The sequence below is a fragment of the Cupressus sempervirens genome, chromosome 2, assembly GCF_028749045.1.
Source record: "Cupressus sempervirens isolate cs-2001-9-10 chromosome 2, ASM2874904v1, whole genome shotgun sequence".
Lineage (NCBI taxonomy): Eukaryota > Viridiplantae > Streptophyta > Pinopsida > Cupressales > Cupressaceae > Cupressus > Cupressus sempervirens.
The window spans coordinates 435,904,458-435,929,858 of NC_143119.1; the positions used below are offsets into that span (position 1 = coordinate 435,904,458).

General features: G+C 35.4%; 1 protein-coding gene across 15 annotated transcripts in view; it reads right to left on the reverse strand.

Moving 5' to 3' along the window:
* Positions 1-25,401, reverse strand: part of LOC149572950 (vacuolar cation/proton exchanger 3-like) — a 77,550-nt gene that overhangs the window by 13,839 nt on the left and 38,310 nt on the right. For all 15 annotated transcript variants that reach the window (XM_089814081.1, XM_089814070.1, XM_089814078.1 and 12 more), the window contains one exon: positions 14,849-14,965. In XM_089814081.1, the coding sequence (XP_089670207.1) occupies positions 14,849-14,965 (117 nt within the window). The remainder of the gene's footprint in view (positions 1-14,848; positions 14,966-25,401) is intronic.

A 25,401-nucleotide genomic window follows, 5' to 3' on the forward strand; every position in this document is an offset into this window, starting at 1 on the left:
GCTAGCCATACCATATTAGAGTTGTAGCTGCATATGTATTTGTACCGGTCATACATCTTCCAACCTGGCGATAACTCCTCTTATAGCTGTGTTACTACAAGTAATTTACATGAGACTGCTGGGCCTTGCGTTTGAGGGCCTAAAGTGACTACATCCGCATCTTGAAAGACATCCATTGCTGTCACAGTCAGTGGCAACTCCTGGGGTTTTTAATCTACATTTTGGAGGGTTGATGTTACCTTCTTTTGGGCATCAATACTGCTGGTGAAGATCTGAAGCAGACTTAGGGCATTCAAGGTTTTGGAGGGTTGTCATGACTCATACTCATTCTCAATGCTAATTTGAGCCTTGCATTGAACATTATACCAGTCCTGAGCATTCATTATCATGTAATACAGACATTACCAGGTCTGCGGTGTTATCTTTTGTTGTCCTCCATTTTAAAAATGAAGGTAACGGTACGAAACTTTTTCAACTAAATTCCACATTCTCTAAGATAATTCACTATTTAGTTGGTTAAGATTGATCAACCAATCATTCCCAAGTCACATAGTGAATCCTTTTATTGAAGGCTTTCGTCAGGTATTTTTTGTTTTTCATTATTAAGCCTATGCTTGATTTTTGAAGCCTTCAAAGTCCTCGAGGGTTTTTTTAGTTTGCTTTAATCTTTTTGTTACATTCAATCTCTTGCTTTCGGTTTTCTCTTCGATTCAGTATATCTTAAGGCTCGATCGGACTTATTAGTCAAAATATATGACCATTTAAATGCCCAAAAAGTGGACTCTCCAAGCTCAATCGCATATTTAAAATATTGATGTTATATTTTAATGTTGAGTTGCACATTTTGAAAAATTAAACTTAAAATGACTTTATGTTATGTTTTTAACTTACTTTATCACTTTTGATTTATCACTTAAGTGATTTAAGTGACTACAGTGCATTTTATATTAAAATTTCATGTTGAGTTGCTTTTTGATTTTGCACTTAAGTGACTATAGTGCACTATATAGTCTAATTTAATGTTGAGATTTAGTAAATGTTTTATTTAAAACATATGAGTAAATGTTGCTTTTTAAATAAATATTTACACAATATGTAAACTACATAGCGTAAATATTCTATTTGACCAATTTAAAGTGATATTTACTCAGTAATCAATAAGACGTGCTAATAGAAAGTTTTAAGTTGTCCAACTCAATAACATGTCTTTTTTCAAATATGTTAAATGCAATTGCATCTAGAGAATGTAATTTTTTCTCTTGCAACTATCAAAATATGCAAATGCATCTCTAGAGTGTGATTTTGGCTTAGAAGACCCAAATTCATGAAAGTCAAAGCATATTTTAAAACATGCAATGACACCTAGAGAGTGCGATTTGCACTTGGAGGCAAAAATAAAATGTCGTTGCATCACTAGGGTGCGATTTGCACTTGGAGGCATGTTTGACTTAGACAAATGAAAAACCACAAAAAATACAAAAAATAAAACATGCACTTACACCCTGAGAGTCTGATTTGCATGACAAAATGCATTTACAGCCAAGGCATCACATCAAATACCCTTCTAGAGTGCGATTTGCACTACAAACTCATTTTTCCTATATCTGTTTCAGGTGTTTAGCCTCAAAGGGTGCAATTTACGCTAAAACAAGTTATTGCCGTGCCATTTTAAATATGCATTGATGTCCCAAGGGTGCGATTTACATCTTATATGCTAAAACATCCCATACATTTACATCTCAAAGGCATATATCTTCAGCCACATGTTGGGTGTTACATGTAATGGCTTCTCAAGAGTGCGGTTTGCACTAAATCTCACAAATATATGCATTTCCAGCCCATGTGTTTACATCCAATGAGGTGCTTTGGTAAACAATCACGGTTGAGGTGTTTATATGTTTCCCGAGATGCTCTAGAAAATGAAAAATCACAAGATTTGGGAAATGAAAAATCACGAGCTCTCGGAAATGAAAAATCACGAGCTCTCGGAAATGAAAAATCACCTTAAGCAGGAGAATGCTCGTCTTCACGAGATCATTCACCAACAATCTTCGCACCCCGTGGTCATCACGTCACAAACAGCCTAGGTGAATCAGAGAGCCGAGGCAACAAAGGCCTTGTTCAAAGAGATTATTTCAAAAAGAGTTCGGTCAATCAAAATGTAATCAACGTCCTTGAACCTATCAGAGGTGTTGAAGAAAGACTCCATGAGATGATCAGTTCTTCCAATCAAGACACCAATACCCTGAAAGAAGATCTGGGTACCTAGAATCAAATGGAAAGGAGTGATTTGGATATCCTAATCACGTACAACATATTTTCATCCCTGAATATGGACTTATGGGTCACAAAGCACATGTGAAGGAAAATCTTTTAGCAAAGTTACAAGGAGCCCTAGAAGGTTGTCAAGCAATAGAAATGGAACTCATGAGAAATCAAGGCAAATGAAATGCAAGCTCCTTACTGAAGATGATAACCTATACATTGAAGAGAAAATGACTTCAGATTACAAGGACAGAGTCAATGCTGATTTTGATTCTAAAGATTTTGGATCACATACAATGAATTGGTTACAAGTTTGTGGCAAAGCACTTGTAGGATTCTCTTGCAGAGAATTATAAAGATGTAAAATCAGCACATGGAAATGCAGTCAGAATTGAAGCCATTTCAAAGATGTTGAAGATTCCAAATCTTCCTATGGTCCATGATTGTATTGCCAAATATAAGACTTTCCTTGATAATCTCAAGGTTTGATTCAACTTTCTTCACCATTTTTCTTTCTAGTTATTAGGATTTCATCTTTGTAGTTGTAAAAAGAGGAATTGTATGTGATTCAATTACATGTAATTCGATTACATGTCCTTACGATATGTACTACAATAATTCTTCTCACCTGATTTTATCGGGTCAAATTGGTTGAAATGCTCCCACTTTTTCCTACTTTCTCTCACTTCTTTTCCTATATAAGAAGTGCCCCCCTCATTGTAGAATCCATCTTTTATTATATGCAAGAAAGCTCTGATAAAATTGTGCAAGCATAACTTTGATTGTGTAGTACTACTTTGAACAAAAGTGAATACGTTTCTCTTAGTTACCGATTCAAGATACGAATCCGATTCGGGTACGTGAATCGGATCCGTGGATTCGTGATTTTTTTTTTTTCCCGATTAGGATTCGTGGAGGATTCGTGAATATATATATATATATATATTACTGATCTTGCCCAAGCCCCAACTAGTAACAGATATATATATATATATATATATATATATATATATATATATATATATATATATATATATATATATATATATATATATATATATTTATTTCTCTCATTTATTAGTATATATAGTGCATAAAAAGGTCATTTTAGCACTAGAAAGCAAAAAAATATATTTAAAAAAGTCATATTAAATAACTTAGACTCACTTAAACTTGTCGATCCTTGAGGATTCACGCTAGATCCTTGAGGATTCGTGCTTGGATTCATGCAGATCCGGGCAGGATCCTTGTTTTACACAGTGGATTCGTCAGGATTCGTGGGCCACGAATCCTGACGAATCCACTGTGTAAAACAAGGATCCTGCCTGGATCTACACGAATCCAAGCACGAATCCGGATCCGGATCGGACCCGAATCCGGATCCGGCCTCTAGGGCACGAATCCGGTAACTAAGAAAGAAACAATTGGAGCTGAAACTTTGATTCAGAGCAACTGTGATAGTGCAAATTGGAAGCTTTGACTGTAATTTGTGTCTATTATCTTTGATTCATGCTATCATTGTGTGTTTATAATAAAGCATAGCAAATTAAGAGGCAATCGGGGCCAAAGCTTTGACTGTAACTTGTATTGGCATCTCAAATTCACCAAAAATAGTTAGAATTCCCTACATCTGAAAGTCTTTGCGCCCCAATACTAGAGGTTATTCTTATAGAATAGATTAAAACAAGACTTAGAGCCAAACCGGTATGCTTTCAATCAATCTTTTAGTTGGTGCTGGTTTATCAATATCACCGTTTCCAGCTATTAAATAGAAGCTAGGATACCACTTGTCTAGAATAGGGCTAGAAGTGGATGTTAATCCAGACGGATGTTGGATGTGTCTGAAAGCCCTATGGAGGCTTCCCAGAAGCCTGCCACAGGTTTCCGAACACATTCAGAGGCACACGCGGACCCAACACCCAGAAACACATTTAAAAACCAAAAAATAACCTTAAGTTGTCTAATTTGCATGTGCTTAATTGACCTTTTTAGGTCATTTTTCGCATTGAAACCCTAAAAAGACCCTAAAGGTCAATGTTGAAGCATTCACAGCTCATTTTGGAACTTTGTTTACAGCTATAGCCTACTTCTCATTTGGTCTCCAATTTGCATTGTGAAGGTAAGTTTAGCATTTTCAAAGAGGATTGATCAAAGGGCAAGAGATAGCTTCCTCAAAGGAGTTTAAAGCATTTAAGGTAAGTAATCAATCCCATTCTTGAGCATTTAAATGAATTTTTTTGAGTTTTTGATGAATTTTTTCAAGTTGTTGAAGATATTTTTCAAGCTTTTTTTTTCAAATTTCTTTTTTTTAAGATATCAAGAAGCAAGTTTGGTTATCTATTTTAGTAGTTTTTTTCACTTGTTTGCAACTGTGTGCATGATGTTCATAGTTGTTAGGACCTAATTAAAATTTATTTATTTTTTATATAATAGGTTGCAAAAAACTAGGCAAGAGTGAACGCTAGGGTAGTGCTAGTCAAAGTTCAATGGGAGGCCAAGGAGGGCATGGGACAAATAATTTTGAAACTAATATAGGATCTCCTTTGTGGAGACATACAACAAGGATATCACAGGTTTCAAGAGGTGGCTCCTACTATTGGAAGTGCAATTATTGTCAAAGTAACAAAGGAAAACCTTTCAATAGCACATATTCCCGAGTGAAGCTTCATTTTATGGGCCCTACTGGAAAAGGATTTGGAATGTGCAGAGGCAAAAATGGTATTGGGATGACTAGTGCAGAAAGAGTTTCATTTGTAAGAAAACCAGAAGTTGCTGATGCATTGGTCAAAAGATCAAAAAAAACTACTATCAAGCTCCATTCTAAGAGCAAGATGCATGCACCCACTGAACCAATTGTATCCTCCCAACACCCATTCTTGCAAGTACCTGTAACAATAGGATGAGGAAGAAGTGGGAATTTCAACCTGCAAAAGAGGCCCTTTGTACACCATATTTATAATGGAGGCAAGAAACTGTGTCGATGAAGCTATTGCATGTTGCCTCTATGCGAATGGACTCCCTTTCAACTTTATGAGATCACCATATTGGAAGGAAATGGTGGCAAAAATCAAAGAATCACCAACTAATTTCACAAGCCCTGGGTATGAAAAGGTGTGTATGACTCTATTGCAACAAGTGAAGACACATATAGAGAAAGACCTTCAACCAATCAAAAAATCTTGGAAAACTTCGGGTCTAACTATTGTATCAAATGGTTGGAACGGTACAAAAAACAGGGCACTGATTAATGTGATTGTAGACTCCCCCAAACGGGCAATGACTTTGAAGGTTGTTGATTGTGAGGGGGAAGTGAATGATTCCAAATTCATTTCTAGAATTCTCATTGAGGCCATCAAGATGGTGGGTAGTGAGAATGTGATACAGGTGGTCACAAACAATGCCAAAAATTGCAAGGGTGTGGTTGCTTTGGTTGAGAGACAATACGACCACATTTTTTGGACCCCATGCACCATACGCTCCCTTAACTTGGTCATGCAAAACATTGGCGCTCAAATAGATTAGGTGAAGAAAATATACCAAGACAGGGAGGAGATACAAATGTTTGTGACAAAGCACCACATGTCACAATTCATGTTTATAACACACTCCAAATTGGAGTTGCTAAGAGTAAATTAATTTTTTGGAATTACTAAGTTTCAATGTTTCATGGATTTATAATTTAGTTATAATTTACAATTTTATTATCAATTGACATATTGTTAACTTGCTTTTAGGTTGTTGAGACCCGTTTTGCATCTAATACAATTGTTATGAGACGGCTCCTCAAGGTAAAAGATGCATTGAGCCAAATGGTCATGTCATCTCTAATCGATGGGGCATATGGAAGTCCTCAAATTCAAAAAAAAGCCCAAAGAGTCATGGATTTCACCGAGCCCATCATGACTATGCTCCACTTTTCTAATACAGATACACCTTGCTTGGGGGATTTGTTTGATGACATGGACACCATGGTCTAGAAGGTAAAACATTCTATAAAAGCACGTGAGAGTGACCCCACATAAAACAAAGCCTTATTCAATCAAGTGGAAGCAATCATCCACCTTCGCTGGGAGAAAATGCCAACCCTATTGCACATCCTTGCATATGCCTTATCTCTTAGGTACTATAGTGAGGAGGTACTTGGTATGCCGGTTAGAGGTGCACCATTTGCGATGAGGAGGTTGTTGAGGGGTGCCACAAAGTTCTTACAAGAGTCTTCCTACTGGACGAAATGCATGAAAAAGTGAGGCTAGAATTTAGTTTGTTTGCTTCGGGATTAAAGCGTTCTCCATTTGCAATAAAGGGCCAAAATAGATTGGGAACTATCACATGGTGGTACATATGGTGGTACATGTATGGTCAACCTTTCGTGCATCTTCAACCTCTTGCCATCAAGGTTCTATCACAAGTAAGTTTTAATTTTTGTTTCGTTTTATGTTTACCATTTGCATTCTAGAATTTAATGTGTAACATATTCTCTAAAATTAATTTGCTTTTCATTTGTATGTTTAGTGACCACTATCTAGGTTGCTACTTCCTATGTTGCTAAAAGCAATTGGAGTACATACTCCTTTATCCATTCAGTGAAGCGCAACTAGTTGGGCTTCAAGAAAGTTGCAGGCTTGGTCTTTGTCCACACCAACTTGCATCTTTTGTCAAGTAAGAATGATCAATTTGCAATGAGTAGGTTGATGAGGGGTGCCACAAAGCTCTTACAAGAGTCTTCCTAATGGAAGTAATGCATGAAAAAGTGAGGCTAGAATTTAGTTTGTTTGCTTTGGGATTAAAGCATTCTCCATTTGCAGTAAAGGGCCAAAATAGAATGGGAACTATCACATGGTAGTACATGTATGGTCAACCTTTCATGTATCTTCAACCTCTTGCCATCAAGATTCTATCACAAGTAAGTTTTAATTTTTGTTTTGTTTTATGTTTACCATTTGCATTCTAGAATTTAGTGTTTAATGCATTCTCTAAAATTAATTTGCTTTTCATTTGTATGTTTTGTGACCACTATCTAGGATGCTACTTCTTCTATTTCTAATAGAAATTGGAGTACATACTCCTTTATCCATTCAATGAAGGGCAACTAGTTGGGCTCCAAGAAAGTTGCGTACTTGGTCTTTGTCCACACCAACTTGCATCTTTTGTCACGTAAGAATGATCATTACAAGGAAGGGACAAAAGCTTTGGGATGTAGCCCCTGAGTGTGCAGATTTGGATGCAACAATTCATGATCTTACTACACTCGGAGATGATGATGATGATAGTGTGGCGCATAGTCCATCTAGCATAAGTGGAACCCTTTTTGGTTCAAATGATCTTTCAGCAGTTGAAGATAATGATGAGAATGTGGATTTTCTTGCAGATCCTTATGATTCAGACTATGATGCATATTAGTCTTAGTTACTAGATTCGTGCCCTAGAGGCCGGATCCGGATTCGGGTCCGATCCGGATCCGGATTCGTGCCTGGATTCGTGCAGATCCGGGCAGGATCCTTGTTTTACACAGTGGATTCGTCAACAAGGATCCTGCCCGAATCTGCACGAATCCAAGCACGAATCCTCAAGGATCCAGTGTGAATCCTCAAGGATCGACAGGTTTAAGTGAGTCTAAGTTATTTAATATGACTTTTTTAAATATTTTTTTTTGCTTTCTAGTGCTAAAATGACCTTTTTATGCATTATATATACTAATAAATGAGAGAAACAAATAAATAAATATATATATCTGTTACTAGTTGGGGCTTGGGCAAGATCAGTAATATATATATATATATATATATATATATATATATATATATATATATATATATATTCACGAATCCTCCACGAATCCTAATCAGGAAAAAAAAAAATCACAAATCCACGGATCCGATTCACGTGCCCGAATCGGTAACTAAGATATTAGTTGATTGAATCTTCAACCTTGAACTAAGCTTTTATTTTATTGGAATCTTGAACATGACCTAATGGAACTTATAATTTATTGTCTACGGCTAAACTCTAATGTTGAACAAGTACATATTGATATGAATTTTGATAAAGGGTGAAGTATCATAGTCGCACTATCAAACGATTTGTTTTTGTATATTTCTTGCATTTCTTTGCATATTGTGTGTGTGTGTGTGTGTGTATACTCACACACTTCCTCCTGCATCTGCTTCCAGAAAAAAAAATTCCCTGCATCTTGTATCCACTTCTGAATCGGTAACTTAGGATAGAGGTATAGTTAGAGATTTCATCTTGCCCATTACTCATTCCACGGGTAAGTGGATTCTTTCCTGAAAGATAAGAGGAAAGAATATTGGTAACACCCAATTACAAAATCTCTCAACTTCTTGCTTACCTTGAGTTGATCCAAGAAACAGTAAGAAGGGGGAGCCTTCCCTTTAAGGTAGGAGAGATTTGTCTCATACGCCTAGTCTACCTATTGTGCGACTTAATTCGTCCAAACTATCGATTGCAAAATATCCACCCAACAATTTTAATCTAATTTGCTAGGAAACCGATGTGCCTAGGAAAGTAGTAGAAGCATAAGCAGGCACAGAAGCGTTGTGGATGCCTCCCAAATGCATTGCATCTAAAGTTGTTGAATATTTGAACATGTAGTCCCATAAAACATGGAAAAGAATTTATTTATGCAGGTTGTTGAGTCGTCAGACTCCTCAAAGTTCGATTATGGATTGCATCAGGGAAATTCCACCTAAACTAGGCGGATAGATAGACTCCTTTCCCACTAATAAGATAGAGCAGAGAACAAAATGCTTGGACCCATATATAGGCAAGTGGGGTAGCACTTCAGGGACTTAATGTCCTCCCAATACCAACCAGCATACGTCATGTGGTTGGGTGTCACCGGTATCAACAATTGGTTGATCCCACGAAGTGCAACTCACTATGGCTCGTGGCCCAAACAATGTTCACCCCTATTCATCCACATCCAATATATGAACACACATGACAAGACAAGAATGTAGTCCTGGGCTGCAATGAATAGATCAAAACGAGAGAAGGCGACAATGGTTTATTGTATATTTAAATATTAATATGATGAACATGTTTTTTAATATAGTTTATTGTACTTATTTAATATATATTAAGTGTATGATTAATATTATAATAAAATTTATATTGTAATTTATTTATTTATTAATATTTATTAAGCTATGATTAAACTATAAATTTTAATAAAAAAAATTTGTCAAATTGATTGTAATAATAATTGTTTAGAGTTATAAATATTTTACAATATTAATTATTGCATATATTTTAATATTTCTATATATACACGCGTCCAAAGGCATCCACATCCCCCCAAAGAAATTCACGCATTCACGAGTTAAGGTTGAACAGATTTATATGTTATCAGATTTTAATGTTGCTATGATATGTTTTAGTGGACTGTTGTATCTTTTCTTTACACTTATTGATTTATGTACTTACAAGATACTTGGATCAATCATTATAAATATAATAGTGTGGAGAGATGCCCCATGTCTCATAACCGATCACTAACTAATCAATATATTAATTGATATCAATAGCATGATTAATAATTATTATATATGTATATTTAATAATGTACATATATATATATATATATACATGATTGATAACCATAATCATAGTAGTATATAGAAGGAGGGTAGTGATCAAATGCTCAAGCCCGATAGGCCACTTATGCATTTGATTTCCTCGATAGGAATAATCCAACCGAAGCTACAATTCATTAACACTCCCTCTTAGCTAGGGAGGATAATTTCTATCCAGATAAACAATACAATATGCTAATGTATTGTGGAGAAGAATATCACCTTAATATTATATTTGAAATTATGGTATCTCCACAAATATCAAATGACATCCACCATAATAGATGTTGCCTCACAATAACATCAAGAGTAAGGTGTATTCATGAATATCAATCATATGATATTCACCACACTCATATATTTTCTGGTATGTACACTTCTCATGATAACTACCAGAGAAGATATTTGCTCATGGCTTATCCATGGATATTACGTCACATAATGTCCACCATGAAATATCTCAATAATATAACTTATTGTGGCTATCCATAAATATCAATTCTCGTGATATCCACCACTCATTTAACATTACTTAAGAGAGATCAACTATCATGACATGTCCACAAGATATCAAGTATCATGATATCAATCATAGTAGATTTTCATAGATATCATCTCACTGTGATGTCCACCATTATTGTGAGATTGTCACCTCACGATGATGGTAATATGTACAAGTGTTCATCATTGAGAGATCGTCACCTCTTAATGATGTTCACAAGGGCCCATTAATCATTCAACCAATGAATTTGTGGACTCGCACACGTCATCCACCATGAATCATATCAAAGTGTGGAATAAGGGCTTTCATTTCACACTTCTCTCTCACAAGGAAGAACTCAATAAGAAATTATCAAGATTTTGACCTCCTCGTTCAAGGCCTAGATACCAATGCGTCCAGGAAATCACCAGATGCTGGTTCTAGTGCTATCGGATGTGTGGATGCGTTTTAATGTTGCATTGGTGCTCACAAGAAGCTTGTCCAATGCCTGCAAATGTGCGCAAGATGCATTTCAAAGCATCCAGAGAGAATCCAAACAGCAACTAGAGAGCATCCAGACTTTTTCAATGCCCAATCACTTAAATGACTTTAAAAAACATGTTATTAAGTTATTAGTATTACTTTTATTTCAATTTGTACTATCAATGGTGAAGTATCATGCTATGGAATGATGATTTATTTGTATATTTCTTGCATTCCTTTGCATACATAAATTATAGTATAAATATATATATAATACATTAATATATGGATGCACCCAAACACATCCAAAATCCCAACCAAAAACATCTGGCGTATCCACGCATCAGCACCCCGCAGCTGCATCCACATTTGTATCAGAACTAGCATCGGTAACTTGGTTCAAGGTTGCCTCTAATGAACTTGTCAAACTCCATCTAAATCTGTAATCAACCTTACTTCATGGCAGCAAGTCGTGTCTTTATTCTTTGGCCTGCATCAAGCCTTTTCCTTGAATCCTCCTTGATCCAACAAGTATCCATCTATCTAGGAATATTAAGACCTATATATCTGCATAAAGGCCTTCTAGCCTACACAAATGGAGCTAGTCCTCTAATGGATCGCTAGTGAAGCCATCTCGACATGGTCTACCCCCTCTTGAGCAATATGACCAAGATCCTCAGAAAAAGCAGATCCTCTAGCTACTCCCTTTGTCATGAAAGCATACCCTTCTCACATGATCCCTATCATGGAAGAATCTTTCTCCAAGAGACTCTCATAATTCGGCATGACCCACATACAGCTAAAAGTGCTAGATTCAAGACCACTTTGGACCTGTTGTCTTAATATCAATGACCATCCTGAGATTTATAACAAAGGCCCCTCGCAGTCTGCTCCTCACTAGGTGAGCCCTTTTGCATAATAATCCCAAATGCTACAATGACCTACATAAATGCCTCGACAACATTTAATTTTCCTACAAGAACATCCCCAGAGACCAAGGCAAAGAACAAGAGCATAGAAAGGCAAATGACTTTTATAATACATACACAGATACAAATAAGAGATTAACTGCAAAATATGAAAATTGTACAAGGGAGAACACATATCTCACTATTGTGGAACAAGCGCTCATCAACATCTGTCTTTATGTAATCTGCTTCCTTCTTCGAGTATAAGCCTTCCTCCAGATAAACACTGATATCAAGCATAGGTCTTGGTCTCAAAACAGCTCTGCCTACCCTTCAAAGTGCTGACAAATATATTCACTTCATATGCCGGATGTTAGAAATGTCAATTTCCCAAATATTTGTTTTCTACCACATAGACTTGTTAATGTTCGAGCTTAATATATCTCTGTTATAAATCTCAGCACTTCCCAACTCGCAGTTTGACTTGCACATAATTTCTCAACATTGCTGTAGGCTGCAGATTGCAATCTGGTATCCTCCAAAGATGGACTGAACAACAACAGAAATGTTAATTTACTTCTATTCTGAGCTCAGACAAAAAAGTCCATGTTCAACTCCGTACACAATATAGCACTCAGTAGATGGAAAGTAATATAAGGAATAAGAATCCACAGAGTATCAAAATTAGTCATGAATCTCAGAGTATCTCTAGAACAGCACAAACAGGTCCTGCTGAAGATTATTCAATATATGAGTGGCTACATGAAAGACTGCCCAATCTCTGTGTACTAATTAACTTGATGCTGAATCCACTTGCAAGAGATAATTTGTTTCAAATCTTCAAAAACGATTTGGCCTTGTTGTGAATGCTTGAAACAACCCAATACAATATCCGGTTAGTAGATATACATATGCCCTGAGAAAGACTAAACTGCAATATGAAAGAAGGCTCGAATGTTTCCAAGTCAATCTATCTCCAGATATGCTGGAAACAAATTCTAGAGTTCCCACCTAATTCCAGAATTTATGGCAACCATTAATAGAATTTATTTCAACTGACTTCCACTTCCCTGTGTAGTGACACTGACAACAAAGCCAAATACTACCAAACCTCCATTTGATAGAATATTACAAGGCAGATTTTATATCACGTGCCAGTCTTAAACATTTATGGCACATACATCCAGCGTGTTTGCCATATCTCAATGGAATGCCTCACAAATATATTTCCTTAGTTTTTATTCAAGCCCTACAGAGATATCAACATCTGTTATTACCATGACAATGTAAAAATGTCTCCTCAATGCTCTGCATATTAGTCAAGTAGCTGTAAGGTGATTTTAACTTTTTTTTTCAGATTTCTTCTCTTCAATCCTTCACACCTTTTCACACAGCATGCTCCATTTATATACATAGTGTAATCGTCTTAGCATTCTCTGCAAACTGACTTCATAAATAAGATATTTTATTCTAATGGAAGGTGGTTCTCACAACACTTCACACTTGAATTTCTTTTTCATACACGAGTCATTCTGCGTTGAACAATCTCGTTTCATATACACTTCTCTCAAACACTTCCCAGAGTAAATATTATACACCACATTACCTTTCTTACCATTGATGTTAGCATATATATAAACTTCTTTCCATCAACAACAAAATGAGAAGTTTGCTAACAGACTAGACAGTTAGACTCAGTTAAGAAAAGATAAACATTGTGGACAGACGTAGATGTAGAAGACCAATATACGATATGTTCAGGATAGATGTAGAAGGTCCGATCACGTACTGATTACGAAATCATAGAAAATATATTGCTCGTGTAATTTATGTGTGCGTTCCCCCAAGAAATATCTAATTCGACAGTTGTATGCTGGTGTAGGGCCATGTCTGTCTCCACGTGGTCTTCTGGTGTAGAGTCGTGTCTATCTCCCAAGGTATTATATCCTTAGTGCTGATAATACATAAATATTTCTGTGATGAAAGACAGGAAATACAGCCACAGCATGAAAAATACTAAATTTGCCAAGCTTAACATGCTCTTTGATGCCACACAGATTTGATCCCACCCAAGTTTTTGATGCATTCATTGTTGGCAAAATGTTCTAGATCAAGTCTGTAAATCACACTACAGCAGAGGCTCAATTTCAATATTTAATTCGCATAAATTCTTTCAGCAACAAGACACATCAGTATGTTTGATCCTTCCAGCGACAAGATAATTTTACAATCACCTTACAGCTACTTGTTATCAGATTTTAATGTTGCTGAGATATGTTATAGTGGACTGTTGTATCTTTGCTTTGCACTTATGGATTTCTGTACTTACAAGATACTTGGATCAATCATTATAAATATAATAGTGTGGAGAAGTGTCTCTCATAGGGACATGTCTCATGACCAATCACTAACTAATTGATATAATAATTGATATCAACAGCATGATTAATAATTGTTACATCAAACCCAATCAAGCATATTAGTATATTTAATAATGTACATATGCAATATCAAATGTATATACATGATTGATAACCATAATCATAGCAGTACACAGAAGGAGGCTAGTAATCAAATGCACAAGGCTGATAGGCCACTTATGGATTTGATTTAATCGATAGGAATAATCCGACCGAAGCTACAATTTGTTAACACCGTGCACTGGATTCTCGCATCTGTATCTGTATCTGCACCTGAATCTGCAACTTAGCTAATTTGTAATGATTGGAACAGATTATATAAAATCTGAATGAGTTTATGGTACCAGCCTTTAATATCCATGGTATGTTGCAAAGAACCACGTTTTATGTATAGTTTCCTATATTGAATGCAATCTGAAAGTTTTGATTCGTAAACAACAACAAAATTATACAAGGCTGCCTGTTACAAGGTTGGGTCAAAGTTATGAAGAACAATATCTGTTTCAATTTCATGCAAAGCAGGATAATATTAGCTAACATATTATGCTCTGTCAAAATAAAAAAGGAAAGTGAATGTTTCAAAATGAAGCCAAAAGTATCTCAATATTTGCAAATAAGGAAGCACAACAATATTTAATATTTGAACAGAAGTATTGAAAAATTACACAAAACCTATTTAATTAGGTCAAGGCAAACCTGAAGCATAAATGCTACCACAAGGACTGTAATAAATAGTGAAGCAGTCTCAAAAAGTTGAAAGTTCAAATCCATTCGCTCTCCCATAATCCACCCAATAACCACACAAAAAGGAATCTGCATCCAAATATGTTGAATAAATAGAGTAATATATAACAGTAACTGAAAAAATGAACCAAAATATTTTTCTAGTACATATTTTTACGCCGTTAATCTTCTATTTTAAGAAAAATTAGTTGTATGTAGTTTTCTTCCTAAGTAATACTAATTAAATGACAATTTGAAAAATACAAATATTATTGAAACTTGAAATGCAAGCCCATAACAAAAAACACAGCTTTTGCTAGTATGAAGAAATGTAAACAATTCTCATTGTAATTTTATCACATCGAAACCATCTCTGCAAGTGAAAAGGTAGAAGCTAAATGAGTGTTCTAATAAAAGTGCAAACCTTCTATTTTCATGGAAGAGGTGTCCATTCTTCCTTTCTTGCAAACACAAAGCTTATAGACAAATCCAAACATGCATAGTAAATTGTAATTGAGGCTGACCAAAAAAAGTGTAACCCTTTGGTTTTACAGGTACCAATTTTTTCTCTTTATTTTCTTATACAAGATGCATCATTTCAATCAAGCAAGAAGCTCAAATTGTGTAATTAAACTACATTGCCAGAGAAAAAATTATCCTCTGCCTAGCAAGTTATGAAGTTAAACATGTATTGAATATGGACATGGCCTACATGCATAGGGATATCAATAAAGAAAGTTTCATCACTTAAACAGGAATAAGTTCATACAGGATTCCATTGTGAAACTACCAGTTGAAGCAGATTAGTTTTGCAACCAGCATTTATGGATACTAAGTATTGACAAAAAAACTTGTAACTTAGTAGTGATTTCAAAACACAAAAGTTGAGAAAAGTGCACAAAACTTCTTGAAGCAGTGGTATCAACTCAAGAATTCTACAGGCTACATAATGGAAGAACAAGTATCTCTCCTTAATTTATGAAAGTTGGGGATCCTTCAATGCACAAAACGAAGACACTCTAGGCATGTAAGAGAACAATTTGACAAATGGGAGATGAGTGTTGTTATAATGAGCTATTGATTGTTCAACAAAGGTATCGCCTAACATAAAGTGCCAATAGAGGTAAAAAAAAAATTACATGATATGGTAATCGTGTTATTCATGTTCTTTATATTAAGATTTTTGGCCATAACTTCACTAAGAAAGTTGACCATTTGTCTCTTCCAGCTGATTTTCCCACACTAGGAAAGTCGAGCATTTGTCTCTTCCAAAAAAATCCCCCACCTTTCAGTTTCCAAGAAAAAAATTGTGTCAAATTTTTTGTTTGTCTTTGATTGCTAATTGTTTGTTGCAACTAGCATCTATCTTTTCTTACAACAGAACACTACTATAGTTCTCCAACATTCAAACAAACACACTGTCATTTAAATCAATTTTCAGGTGGGAGATGGCAGCTCTGTGATTTTTCAAATTCTACATAAGATAGTGCTTGAGATATTACAAAACACATTATAATATTAGCAAATTTCATATTACATTTTACGGATTTGTGATTTGATTCACATTATATTGACTACATCTCTCCTCAACGATCTCAAAAATTTCTATAAAAATCTTCCTTCCAAACCCTCGTGATTTTGCTCTTTCTCTCAATTTGCTCTTCAAATTTCTGTGTGAGAAGGAATGAATGAATGAGTTTCTTATATAAGCCATCTTTCACAAAAGCTGCCTTTAAAGTTGAAGGATAATATTAGGCAGCTGCTTTACTTAGCCACCAAGATTACAGTTTCTTTGTGCCACTTGTCGCTTTTCTCCTTGTTTTTCCTAAAAAGTTTCCAATTTGATGCTTTTAGCTCCAAGATGAAGCCAAGTCCTCATTTATCCAGTTTTTTTTTTTTTTTTGAGAATTAATTAATTAAATATTAATTAAAATCAATATTTAATCAACTTTCATGATTTAATACAAAAAATCAAATTTCCTTTCAATTTCTTCCAATACTTTATTTTGTTTGGATTATTTTTCAAAATAATTAAATCAAATATCAATAAAATTAATATTTAATTTATCTTATGTAAATTCAAAAACATTTGCACAACAATCCCTTTTGAAAAAAACGTTTTAAAATTCCAATTTTTTCATCCTTGAGGAATTTTTCAACTTTTTGCCTTTTTCGATTTCGATGGATTTTTTTACAAATTCTTCAATTTTGGGATTTATTTTCCAAATTTCCTTTAAAATTTGACTTTTCATGATTTTCACACTATTGAGATTCTTTGCATGATTTTGGATTTTCATCCTTAAGCATTTTTTGATTTTCCAAATTTCTGAATTTTTACCTTTTCCAACACTTTTCTCATTTGGATTCACAATTTCTTGCCCTTCGGAATTTTTAGGATGGCTTGGATTTTAATGTTTTCCAAGTTTTCGCAATTTTTTCAAATTTTCCTAGATTTTGAAATTTTCCTGACCTTTTCCATGGCAATTCTACAATTTTTTTGGAAATTATTTTCTACGCAACACTCGGATTTTTTCGAAAATTTCCCAAATCTTTTAATTTTCCAATTTTTCCATTCGGATTTTGCGATTTTCACACTTTTATTTTTTGAAGAGGTTAAAGAATTTTATTTGTCTTGGATGCTATCCCCAACGCATATGAAAATGTGCTCTGTCATTTGCGGTGAGCGCAATTTGTATGGGGTCAGGGATTATTTCCAAGGGAGGCAATTTCCTTGATCATGGCAAAAACATGCTACAAGAAGGTAGAAAGCGCAGTTTAAGAGGTCCCATGGATTTCATCCGTCAGAGAATCAATCCACCACAATATGAAAATCTCGCTCCACAAAAGTAGGAAACCGCATCTTAGAAGGGGTCATGGAATTTCTATGCGTTGGAGGATTTCCTCATCATAGATAGAACTGCACTCCACAAACTTTGGAGAGTGCACATTTGGTGAGGTCATGGAATTCGTTGACCACCTCTTTCCATGGACAACGTTGACGTGCACTCTACATTCCATTGGCTCCACGGTGGATATGAATGGGTCTTTTCCCATAAGTTTTGTTCTATTCATCAAGGCTTGTGCAATGATTTGATATGGGTTTCCTTCCACCTATCATTTTCTTGGAAATACTACCAATATCTCAATCAAAAAACCTTCTCTCACGCCTCTGTAGGGGCCGTGTATCTCCTTCATTTTAGTGACAAAGGCTTGGGTCAACTCACAAGGCTCCCTATGCAATACAAAGTCATATTGTGTCTCCTTCCCATCACCACAAGGTACCATAATTTGGATGATATGTTTTCAGCTCGACTAATGGTTGCAGCTAGTCTTAGATTCACATACACAAAACTATTTCACTCTCCTCCAAATGCATCATTGGGAAACCAAGGGGTTTGAAACCTGAACCACAAGCTGACATAACAGAAAGCACATGAACAGCGCAGAGATGGGTTCCCCGATGTGAGCATTGGGTGACACTCGGTCACAACAGTTCCCACATACATAAATTCTCTATCATATGTCTCGTTAGATTTTTTTGTCTACTGTAAATAAGGATTATAACTAATTTCAGCACATAGCGGATTTTGAACATTTGCTTGTTTATTAGAATGAAAAGAGCGTGCAAGGAGTGAGGAAATGATGAGATCAGCAATAGTGGGCATAAATATCTAGTGCAGGAAGGCTTGTGATTGGAATCGAGTTTTGAGAGGAAATTTAGTAACCAATGCTTCTTTGAAGCAATTCATGTAACTTTCAAAATTATGTCCACTTATCCACATTGTGTTGAGATTATGCGTGTTACACACATTGCATAATATTGTTTATATTGTAATATTTTATTTTATTATGTAATGTCGCACCTAGAAGCGTCGAGATGGACGTACAACAAGTAGAGATTCTCATGGAATATCCTTGATGAGTTGTATTGCAACAATGTAATAATATTAGATGTAATTATTTAATATTGGGGAAAAGAATTCCAATATTAAATGTGGGGGCAATGGGTCAGGTAGCACATGGCTTATGTAATACAACTTGGTGGTTTTTGTGAGAGATTGCTACTATATAAGCAACCACAAGGGTAGTTGTAAAGGCAAAGGCAAAAAGGAAAGTCAAGCAAATCAAGGCAAGACAGGTTACCAAGGAAACATTTGTGAAGGTTGAAAGCATGGCATGGGATGTGTGGATTCATGCTTATTCACATAGATTGCATGGTTGTGCCTATGGCTTTGAAGGTTTCCATGGTTGTATTACAAAGATCTTTTTGTTGAATAATACACAGTGACGGATGCTTTTAGAGGCTGGGTATTTTATCCTCAATGAGGGGTTTCCAGGGTAAACCTTGTGTCATATTTTTTGTGGGTATGTCGTATATTCTCTTGCATGTGGATTTTAAGTGCTTATTTATTTCAGATTTATTATGGGTCATGTGGAAATGGTAATATTTTTGATTGCAAGTTTCTTTACAAGTGATATCAGAGATATGGTTTTGTTGTTGTAACCCTAGATTAAATCCATGGTAATGCATGAAAGAATGAAAGAAAGAGCAAGATAAATGGGTTTTGTAGGTTGTTTATTGCAGATCTAAGAGTTTTGAGTTTGCTATTATGATGGGATGTTAGCAGATTTTGGGCATATGAAATTGTTGGTCAAAAGGGTTTTATGGGTGTTTCAATTAAATGAGGGTTTTCGGGAGGAGCTTGCAAAAATTACCTCTTGGGCAAAACTATACCCCACCACTAGATCCGGTTCGGTTTTTCCATAAACTTCGATATATAATTTGCCCTAATTTGGCCATTCTGAGACAAAAATGCGAAGGATGTTAGTTTCAGGCCGTGACAGTCGTCAAATATAATACTATCGGAATTTTCATCACCAAAACAAAAATTTGCTTTGAAAGTGGTAAAAAGGTTGTTTTGGTAAAACGGCCATAACTTTCACTCATGATATCAAATTTTGGACTTCTTACAGTTGTTGGAAAGCTATTTCAAAGCACTACAACTTGGTGTATGTTTGAGTCTATGATTTTGACAATTTATTAGGTTTTAAGAGCTCGAAAGTTAGATGTTCATTATGAACACAAATTTGGGGATAACTTAGGCAAACAAAGTCAGATTTTTGACTTTGAATAGTCAACGAAAAGCTCTTGGAAAGCTCTACATATTGGTTCGAAATTGGTGCAAGTTTAGCATGGTTTATTTGGTACTATATTGATTTGAACGGTTTATGATATATATTACTATGGTAACATTGTGAGTTTATGACATTGTATGTTTTGGAGATTTGAGATTTGATGTCATTGTATACTCATCTTATATTTCAAACTGGTCTCATGATGATATAGTTATCAGTGTTTGGTTTGGATGTGTGATGACTTGTAGGCTCTACAAGTTGTGCAATGTTGTAAGCGCTTTATGCTTACAGAGTGCATTTATGGCTTGGACATGGGTTGTCTTTGCCCTTAGTCACATGATTTGCTGATTTGTCTTCATGTAGAAGAGATGAGATGTTACCAAATACAATCGCAGTGGACTATGGTTGACTATTTTATGCTGACATGTTGGACACTTAAAGAGTTAGATGCTCGGTTCATGGATGTGATCATAGTGCCATGGATTTCGACATGACATGATTGGATATGCAGGTACTTTGTTGATGATTATTTGTCTCAAATTCTTGATTTGGTTATGGAAGTATATATATTCTTGGTTGAGGATTATGGTCATTTGGTTTCTTTTGAGGAGCTCATGATGTGCACTTTGAGTTCTTCGATGGTGACACCTTAATTGATTCTCATGATTAGAGGTTGGTTTTTCATCATGATGTCATGGATACCTTGGATATAGGATTTAGTGAAAGCTTATGACAGTGATGAGGTGGCAATGCAGGATTGGTTACTGCTTTGGTTTGTATCTTCTTGGTTTGAAGATCTTGATTTCACTTGATTATAATATTTTGGTTATGTAGGATTTTCATGCAGGAGATGGAGTTTATGATGTCATGAGTACCACAGTTGAGTGGGAGTTGTTGGCATTAATATATTTATTGAGTGTTTGCAAATGTTGGAGGATGTCTTAGATCCTGTTGTTGCAGAAGTGTCTGACATTTGCATGGTGCACTTGCTAATGATGGTTATATTCATAGTGTGTGGAGTTGGTTCTTCATGGCATGTGCAGATGGTTGCATCTTGAGGACTCGTACAGTTATCTTGGTAGAGGTGTAGTTTATGCTTTCATCTGACATGTTATCCTTGGTATTAGAATGGTTTTCATTATTAAGCCACGGTATACTCTTGATACGCGTAAAGAGTTTTGACATGTTATAGTATGTTCATATGGAGCATGTGTCTCTTTTTGTTGAGATGGTTTGGATCATGTTGTTATGTTTATGTTCCTAAGGCCATGGTTATCCTCATTGTACTCCGCCTTTCTTAGCAGTTCTCTGTACCCTTCATAACAAAAACCTTCACCCTGCCAACCCTGTCAGCATCATTGAGTCAACATATCCATCCCTCCTCTTGCCCAAGTGTTCTTATTGTGGGTGCACCGAGTCCTCCCCTTCTTTCTTGTCATTTCTTCTTGTCAAATGATCATCGTGGGCTCTGTGCTTGTGATCACCCAATCAACAAGGCTCATGACTTACATTGTGAGGTCATCCCCCATGACAAAGCAATCTTATCATAATAAAATAAATGCTTGGACATTTGTGAATTCATTGTATATGAGTATGAGATAAATTCAACCACCCTTTCCCTTTCTGCTAAACAAATCCTCTAGGCTTGACTTCATCATGTGAGCTCCATTTTCTGCCACTTGAAGGTGTTGAAATGCTACTCAAGGGATTTACCCACTTGAAGAACTCGCATCATGTCTTGAAACTAGGTAGCCAAGTTCACCACGTACCAAGCCAAATTTGGATCAAGTTCACAAAACATATTGGACCAATAAATATGTAGGACCTATTGGTTCCCAAAACCACAGATTGGAAATCCAAGACCCTGCCACTTCTCCGATAGGACTTCTCAATCAGTTATGGCCAATGAACGGGAATTTTACTCAATTTCCCTACACTTCAGGCTCCAATACACCTAGGTGGGTAGACCTCCTCGAACCTATTTACTTGGTTCAAAGCTTTTCTAAAGCGAATTTAAACCTTGAGAGTTCTCCAGCTAGCAAAGTCCTCGAACTCAATCAAAATGAAACTGGATGAGGAATAATGGTTGGATGTTTTGTATAATTGAATAATAATTAATTTGATGCTTGCGGGAAGGAAATTATAGATTTTCTGACTTCAATAATTAAAAGACCAGTGCCTCTACTCATCTGGGCAATAGAGTCAACCTTAGTGAATTTTCACATACAACTTCGTAATGTTTTACACACTTTACTGCCAACACTTAAATAATCAAGATGCGACACATCAATTATTACGCAATCTTTAAATTAGTCTAGATTGAATTTTAACTCCTCTGGGAGACAAACTGGACACAAATACGGAAACAATTAAATATTTCATAGTATCTGTGATGATCAAATTTAAATGCTCAATGACTTTGTCCACTTATCCAATATTTAAATCGTAGACAGAATTCCAAAAAATAATTACAAAGGACGATTCGCCTGCAGTTTAAATCTCCACGCCTTTAATAATAAACAAAAAAAGCATTTTATTTTATTATTAAAATAAAATAATAGAATTTGTATTACAAAGTCATAATGAGCCCCTTATTCCTCCATACAATAAAAAAATATGAAATACTTTCTCGTGAGAGAATATAAAATGTTTCGATATGTCTCCTCTTTTAATTCTTTCACCTTATATATCTTTATAAAGCAATGTTACTTTTCATAATGAAAAGTCACATCTTTTCTTGAAACATAATTTATTCCTTTCCTTAAAAAATTACACTTTAATTCGTCCAATTAATAGTAGAACCTTATTAATTAATATTATTTGCATTTATCGACAATAATCCATATACATCCAGATAATAGACATCATTTTCAAATGTTCTTTGTGAATGATCTTCCCATGTTCCATATTCACGAATATCTTCTCATTTGTTAATAATTGTCGGTGAAAGGATTAGATGGCCACAATTCCTGAATCGCATCGGATGCTTATTTTACTTTACCTAGTCTTGTGATGAGTATATTTATTCTGCCGCAAGTCGTAGATGTCAAATGACTTGTTTTCCCTTCAATACGTTGGCGTGATTGAGATAGGCTATTGATGCTTCAAAACTTGTTGCCTATTAATCATCCCAATGATCTCTATGCCATGATTTATCGCAGATGATAATTCAATCATTATGATTTTTGGATAATAGTAAATCGCATCCAATTTATGCATAGTGTCGTCAATTACTTGGAACAGTCATTTCTCCCCTTTCTCATTCATGTATCTAAACTGTTGAAGATATCTGACTAGGAAAACACTGCAAATATCTTGATTGATGATTCCTTGCTCTTTGCCAGAGTGGATTCCATTGTTGATGCCTTGTATTCAGCCATGACCATTATGGGTTTGATATATCATATTGACCCTTTATTAAAACGCATCAATGAGAAACGGTGTTTTCTTCATATCGTGGCTGTATGCTTATTGCAGCTGCTGACGTCTTTTATATAATCTTTAACAAAGACTCCCAACGACATATTCAAATACTTATAAGCCAGCAGTCACCTTCTGATTTATCCGTATTTATGTTGTCTTCTTTATGCGATAGCCCTGGAACATATTTGCTGCATCAATGACACTTCAGTTTTATCTTTTCTTAGGTATTATTTTCGCTATCAGAATTTATTCATTATGCAATATAATCTCCTGTTTACTTGCTGGATGCATATACATTTCAATGACAATGACTTTCATGTCCTTGAGTAGATATTGTGACTTTAGATTAGTTTGCTGCTTGAATAACATAGCAACCACTGTCTGCTACTTTCAACATGCTGTGGATAGATGGGTATCATGTGCTCTGTGATGTTTTTGCCATATATATACCAATTGCAGGGTCATATATCTACAAGAAAAGTAGTCTATGACAGGGACTCTGACAAAAGTTTTGATATAAATCTAATAAGAGTGTCATCCACGCTGTTTGAGTTCTCAGATTATTGGTTTAAGCGTCTCCTTCATAAATCTTTTATTTGTTGTAACAAATCCCTTCAAATCTGAAAGTTCCCCAATATGTCTCTCAAAGATGGATTACTTGTTCTTCATCACCATTAACTACAAGGTCTTGATGAGAAATAAAAAACTATATAAGTGAAAAGTGAATGTACACATGGAGGCCTAAAATTTAGGCTCCATCAGGACCCATCAGGGTACTTGTATTAGGAATCGAGTTCGCCAAGAACAAACTTGTTCAAAGCCAACATAAACCTCAACACCCAACGACAAGATTTTTTAATTTGAATTTGAAAGTGGCCTCTAATGCACTTGAAATACCAAAACAACTTCATGTTTTATCATTTCTTTTGCAATACGACAAATATCATTCGAAGAAGTTGAGCATAGATTTTTCCTTATTGGATCAACAAAGAAAGTTGAAAATTGATCTTTGAAGCTTCATCAACAATTGCTTTGACATTCCTACATATTTGCAACTCTTCATTGGCTACCAAGAAGATCACACAAGGATATTTTTCCAAACATTAATCTTGTCCTTTTCAATTTTATTCCTTGAGTTTTGTTTTACAAACATGAACAAATTATTTACTTGGCTTATTTTTCCATTCTTCTATGAATGTTTCAAACATTCAAAAGAGCTATGGTTTCTATATCTGATTTTTGTGTTCAACAATTTTTTTAAATGTTTTACAACTCAACCTACTTCCAAAACATTTCCAAATTCTCCTTTGTGTAAATATGTTCAAATGATACAATTGATTCCAAGTGGTGGGGGTATATTTGAAAATGCAATGCATGTGAAAATGATATTTTAGTCCATGTTTTCGAGTGAAAGCCCATTTCTGTGGAACAATTGGATAAGGCACCATAACTTTCGCAAGAAAAGAATAGTTTATCCATGCCATTTGACAATGATAAGATATATTATCGAGCAAGAAGCAGATGAACAGGAAGGCCATGAATCAAGTCACCCCTTACTTCAAGAACGAGCAAAGGGAATGCAGCTTCTATTCAATCCTCATATTGTGGTAGAAAGCCACCCGGTGTTTTGGCCACTCATCTTCTTCAAAGTAAACAACCCCCTATAGTTAAAAGATCTCAGGGACCTTTGAAAACTGCATTTCAAAATGAAAATCGCGAAACTGCATTTATGCAAATGGGTTGGCTTTCAACATTGTTCACTTACCATATTGGAAAGAGATGATAATAAAATTTAAGAAATTCCAAAAGGGCACAAGGGCCCAAATTATGAGGTGTGTGGCACCTTTGTTAAAAGAGTTGGAGGTGGTTGGAAATTAAGACAGGTGTTTCCACTGTTTTCAATAGGTGGAAAGATTCAAAAATAATCCCTTGATCAAAGTAAAGGGCAATGCTTTTCAAAGTCCAGG